This window comes from Humulus lupulus, chromosome 6 (genome assembly GCF_963169125.1).
Source record: "Humulus lupulus chromosome 6, drHumLupu1.1, whole genome shotgun sequence".
Taxonomy (NCBI): domain Eukaryota; kingdom Viridiplantae; phylum Streptophyta; class Magnoliopsida; order Rosales; family Cannabaceae; genus Humulus; species Humulus lupulus.
The window spans coordinates 218,033,205-218,039,679 of NC_084798.1; the positions used below are offsets into that span (position 1 = coordinate 218,033,205).

Consider the following 6,475-nt stretch of genomic DNA (forward strand, 5'->3'; position numbering starts at 1 on the left):
TTAATAAATAATTAAATTAAATTATTTAATTAAATAATGTTGAATCAAACTTTTATTAATTAATTAATTAAAAAATAAATTATTATAAGATATGTAGTAATTTTTAATTAATCATTATTAATTGTAAAAAAATTTATTAAATAAATTTTTTAATTTCTATATTAAAATAATTTAATAATAGTGAATATTATTAATTAGATAACATTAACTATTAAATTATATAATTAATAATATTAACTATTTAATTAATCATTATTAATTTTTAAGATTTGTATTAAATTAAATTAAATTAAATTATTCAATTAGATAATGTTATTTAATAAATAATTAAATTAAATTATTTAATTAAATAATGTTGAATCAAACTTTTATTAATTAATTAATTAAAAAATAAATTATTATAAGATATGTAGTAATTTTTAATTAATCATTATTAATTGTAAAAAAATTTATTAAATAAATTTTTTAATTTCTATATTAAAATAATTTAATAATAGTGAATATTATTAATTAGATAACATTAACTATTAAATTATATAATTAATAATATTAACTATTTAATTAATCATTATTAATTTTTAAGATTTGTATTAAATTAAATTATTCAATTAGATAATGTTATTTAATAAATAATTAAATTAAATTATTTAATTAAATAATGTTGAATCAAACTTTTATTAATTAATTAATTAAAAAATAAATTATTATAAGATATGTAGTAATTTTTAATTAATCATTATTAATTGTAAAAAAATTTATTAAATAAATTTTTTAATTTCTATATTAAAATAATTTAATAATAGTGAATATTATTAATTAGATAACATTAACTATTAAATTATATAATTAATAATATTAACTATTTAATTAATCATTATTAATTTTTAAGATTTGTATTAAATTAAATTAAATTAAATTATTCAATTAGATAATGTTATTTAATAAATAATTAAATTAAATTATTTAATTAAATAATGTTGAATCAAATTTTTATTAATTAATTAATTAAAAAATAAATTATTATAAGATATGTAGTAATTTTTAATTAATCATTATTAATTGTAAAAAAATTTATTAAATAAATTTTTTAATTTCTATATTAAAATAATTTAATAATAGTGAATATTATTAATTAGATAACATTAACTATTAAATTATATAATTAATAATATTAACTATTTAATTAATCATTATTAATTTTTAAGATTTGTATTAAATTAAATTAAATTAAATTATTCAATTAGATAATGTTATTCAATAAAAAATTAAATTAAATTATTTAATTAAATAATGTTGAATCAAAATTTTATTATTTAATTAATTAAACTAAGAAAAAAACTACTAGAAAGACAGCAATTAAACTAAGAAACATAAAAGATTCTTTTTTTTTTAATCCCTATATATGAAAAAGTTCAAAGAAATCACCCAATATATATATATTATATATATGAATCAATATATATATATATATGAAAGTTACCTGGATCTTCGAGATCTTTGCCCCTAAATACTTTAAATACCAATGAAAGCCAGATGCAAGTTCAACTCCAGTAGTCCCTTTGACTCTGAAAAAAACGTGAGATAAAGCCTTAAATCAGGGTGCATACTCACTGTATAGCAGATAGTCTATTGTGACAAAATGTTACATAAAAAATTTAAATTGAATTTTTGATACTCACTGTATAGGAGATAGTCTATTGAAAATTTGATTACTTCTCCTAGAGACGAAGCATTCGAGAGAAATCTATAAAACCCATTTCAGAATCAGATTAATTACATAAACTACTGCTGACATACTCTTTATGACATTTCCTCAATTAACAAGCAGTGTCGCCTACAAAGACATCAAAAAGCAGAGAGATTTCTAAGAAGGTAGAACTGGTTTGTACTAACTTGTTCTTGCAGTCACCCCTCGACAAAATAAACCGTTCTCCAAGTTTCGAGAAGACTTCCAGCACCTAACACTTCAAAGATCGATTCAAAAACTGTGAGGGAAGGCTAAAAACATGAACTGGGAATTGTCATCATGCATGCTCTAGTTATATTTTTACTTATAAGTTTTTTTTTTTTTTTTTTTCATTTGTAAAATCTGTTATATAATTTATATCTTTTTGCAGGGAAAGGTGATTTTGTGACTTGCTCCGCACACAAAAACTCTGAGCGAGAATCGCCCTTGAGCCAGCTCCTAAGAGGGTATGCAAATTAAACTATATAAATACTTTATTAACATGATATACCATTTAATTTTCTTTATTTGTCCAAAATGCTAAAATAAGATTAATCTGTACTCTAGAGTCTAAAGTGTGTTATTTACGCACATATATGTATATAAATAATAATAATAATAATAATAAGGTTTTGAATTATTGGGTACTGTGGGTTCAGGTGAAATGGGTACGAATGCTATACACGGACTTCTCAGAATTTGCCCGAGACCAAGAACGATTAATCAAAATCAACGACAGGAAAGACAAGAACTGTGAAGAAAGATATCATGCATGATGACAATAACATCAGGTAAACTACGTAGACAAAAATTAGAAAACCAAATCAATCCATAAAACAAACAGAATGATAACAGCAATTAAAGATTGTACCTTGGATACAATCTTGAAGACAAAACTTGCGAGAGAAAACCAGCGAGAGATCTGTGAGGGAGTTTTCGGACGGACGAAGAAGAAGAAGAAGAAGAAGAAGGCTGAAAACAGGCTCTATATACCATTATTACCGGCGGGTTTCCGCCGGTATTAAAACATCACCGGCGGGTCTCCGCCGGTAATACCACAACTCCGGCGGGTCCCGCCGCATTTAATCCGCCGGTAATGCACTATTACCGGCGGGCCCGCCGCTATTAACCGCCGGTAATGTAATATTACCGGCGGGACCCGCCGGTAATATTACCAGTGGAACACGCCGGTAATAATTTTGAAACCGTTCCCGGGCATTGTATTAGCGGCGGAGAATCCGCCGCTAATAACAGGAAAGTCCGCCGCTAATAAAAAAATTAATTTTTTATTTTGATTTTTCCATTATTAGCGGCGGAGCCAGTACTCCGCCGCTAATATATTGAACATTACCGGCGGACTTAGTCCGCCGGTAATATTTCCACCTCTAAAAATTCTTTTTCTTGTAGTGAAATATAAAAATATTCCGTTAAAGTTAACATTAACAAAATAAAAAACTGTCAAAACCTAGAATTTCCGTTATCTCTACATGGAAGAGATATAAATGGAATTACACATGTTTCTACTCTCAACATTTTATCTAATTACTTCTTACAAAAAAGATGTATTGTAGGCCTTGTAGCTATAGCAAATCACCCTTTGTTGTCTTTGTTTGCCTGCAAGAGTTTCAATAAATATATATATGAGGATTATTATTAGTTTAATTTCATTATGATTACATTAATATGTGAACAAAATCATGAAAAATTAATACACAATAGAACTAGAGATTAGGTCTAACCTCCTCCTTGATCGATCTTTCACCAAATGCATTTTTACAATTCAAACACCGACATTTATCGGAACATCCAACCGATTCCTTAAAATAAAAAATAAAAATAAATCAATATATATCATGCATGCATGCAATATCTATTATAACTATATATTAATAATTAATTCATGGATAATAATTCTTTACCTTCCAACATTTACAATAGCCTACCACACATTTTGACTTTTTGCAAGTGCAACCATCCGTGGGCTTTGCTTCTATCTATTATTTATATATATAATTATTAGAAATTATTACTTGTATTAACATAATTTAAAAAAAATAAGAGAATTGCTAAGTAATATCATTGGTGTCCAACATCACAAGTAGGTTGCATAGTACGATTCAAAATTGGATCAAACTCATTTGAATTTAATAAATATCATGAGTTATCACTAACTAATAATGATATGATGCAACCTCATGTGTTTGTTGGACAACTTAAAGTGCCGAATAACAACACTAAAATAAATTACATACCGAAAAGGTCTTTGGTTGAAAGGTATGGTTTGGATGAAGTGAACGTGCCATGTCCACATCATTTTTGTAATCTGCGGTATTCTTACAGTTTCTACATCCACAGTTGTTCTTCGTGCAATACTTTCCAGCTTTGAAGCAAGAACAATAACTACACAATATATATATATATCAATTTTCCCATTTCAAAAAAGTCAATCAATCGAGAAAATATTATAATAAATTCAGAAGAGTACAAAACAATAGGGTTGAGTTGTGATCACACTTACAGTTTCAAGCATTTAGAGGCTTTGCAAGTGCAACATATTTCTTGAATACTTTTAGGTTTGAATCTGAATAATATACATTAATTAATTAATTTCAAACATAATAATAAAATTATTAACAAGTATTATCATATACATATTAATATATATATATATTGGAAAAAAAAATTATTGTCTTATAGTAGTTATATATATAGTACCTTTTAACTTCAACGAGAACAAGCTCATTATTGTCAGTGGTAGTACTACTACTAGCAGGTGTTCCATTGTTCCCTTGAGAACTAAAATTATTAATATTTAAAAGTCAATAAAAATTTATATAAAATAAAATGAGTAGCATATATATATTTATTTATTTAATACTGTAATGTAATATTACGTACCTGATGAGATTAGTATTGATTTGCAGTGTAGAGTTATGATCATCTTCTAATTCAGATAATGGGCAAACTCTCTTTGTCGTAAGAAATTTTGGTGAAATGAGATCCTTGAAACTTGTTACACGAATAGGTTGTTCAAAAACTGGTCTCATCACACTTTTTTTACACTGCATATATATATATATATATAAATATATAAATGTTTATTCCGAAAATATTACATTAAAACATACATAAATGAATTTAATGAAAAATGATACCTGAAACTCTGATCGAACGTTGGAATCAGTCGGAAAATCAGGAGAAGACGGCGTCGTGGAAATAAAGGGCAGATCGCCATGCACTTGTGTTGAAACGGCGTCGTTGGGTTGAGTGGGACTGGGACTGGGACTGGGACTGGTCGTCGTCGTCGTCAACAAGTTCAGATCATCGTCGATGGAGTTCTGTACGTTATTACACAGAGAGTCTCTTGATCATGATCATTACAAAAAAATATCCGTATAATAAATAAATAAATATGGTTAATGAAAAATGATACCTGAAACTCTGATCGAACGTTGGAATCAGTCGGAAAATCAGGAGAAGACGGCGTCGTGGAAATAAAGGGCAGATCGCCATGTACTTGTGTTGAAACGGCGTCGTTGGGTTGAGTGGGACTGGGACTGGGACTGGTCGTCGTCGTCGTCAACAAGTTCAGATCATCGTCGATGGAGTTCTGTACGTTATTACACAGAGAGTCTCTTGATCATGATCATTACAAAAAAATATCCGTATAATAAATAAATAAATATGGTTAATGAAAAATGATAACCTGTTCTTGGACGATGATTCTTTCATCGGAGGTTATGGAGTCGTGATCATCTCCGTAAGTGGTGACAGTGACGGTGGAAGTCGGAGGAGGAGTAGAAGAAGGAGGAGTAGTAAAAAAATAATCTAATAACTCGGCCAAATCTTCCTCTGTGAAAGAAATCAAATCGTCTAAGTTATGGGGAGTGGACGTGGTCGTCATCTTCGTCAAGCTTTTCCTTTCTTGTTGATAATCAAAACAGAACGTTTATTGTAACACAAAGTGGCTATATATATATATATATATATATGTAAACATTATTGAATATTATTATATTTAACAAATATTATGTAAACATTTAAACTTAAATTAAATAAATAATTGAAAAAATTAAAATATAATATTTTAAATATATTTTATAATGATAATTATTTAAAAATAATAAATAAATTAAAATATGATTTTTTTAAAAATATTTTATAATGATAATTACTTTAAAATAATAAATAATTAAAATATGATATTTTTGAGATATTTTATCATGGTAATTATTTAAAAATAATAAAATCATACATTTTATAACTTAAAAAAAATTAATTAAACTTAAACTCACTTATTATAATAATATCATATTAAACATTTAATATAATCTATTGTGAATTAGTAACAAATTGATTTTTTTCTGTATATATTTAAGAGAAAAAACACTTATATCTCAAATGTAATTAAGTGTCAAATATTAATTGTATCTATTTGTAACTATTCTTATAATAATCCTCCCTCCTCATGGTTTTTTCAATATTTTTGTGGTTTGTTGATGTTTCTGTGTATCTCTTATTTGTTGCTTTTAGTGATTAATTTTGATGTTATGCATATGGTAACTTCTTTTATTTTTTACTCTGAGTTTGAGTTGGGAGAGACTTTTTTTTTTTTATCCACACTCTTTGGTCTTGCTGGTAAGGATTTTTTTTTTATTCTTGAGTAGTTTATGGTTGTTTCGGAGTGAGAGATTGTAGCAAAAGACTGTTTTGGTTTGTCTTTGCTTTTCACTACCGAGATCATTATTT

The 6,475-nt window shown here is 26.4% G+C and overlaps 1 protein-coding gene across 1 annotated transcript; it reads right to left on the reverse strand.

Annotated features, from left to right (window-relative positions):
- Positions 1-3,316: 3,316 nt before the first annotated feature.
- Positions 3,317-5,630, reverse strand: LOC133786076 (endochitinase A-like). The gene is made up of 8 exons (XM_062225290.1): positions 5,433-5,630; positions 5,160-5,336; positions 4,882-5,064; positions 4,625-4,788; positions 4,442-4,522; positions 4,245-4,307; positions 3,979-4,126; positions 3,317-3,340 (listed from the first exon to the last, which is right to left on the reverse strand). The coding sequence occupies exons 1-8, from the start codon at positions 5,628-5,630 to the stop codon at positions 3,317-3,319; spliced, it is 1,038 nt and encodes a 345-aa protein (XP_062081274.1).
- Positions 5,631-6,475: the final 845 nt, after the last annotated feature.

Excerpts from the sequence above, each read along its gene's own strand:
- LOC133786076 (XM_062225290.1), bottom strand. The coding sequence starts at position 5,630 with ATGACGACCACGTCCACTCCCCATAACTTAGACGATTTGATTTCTTTC. Across the intron at positions 5,065-5,159 it reads ACGTTCGATCAGAGTTTCAG|AACTCCATCGACGATGATCT; the intron begins GTATCATTTTTC and ends AATAACGTACAG. Across the intron at positions 4,308-4,441 it reads GTTCTCGTTGAAGTTAAAAG|ATTCAAACCTAAAAGTATTC; the intron begins GTACTATATATA and ends TATATTATTCAG.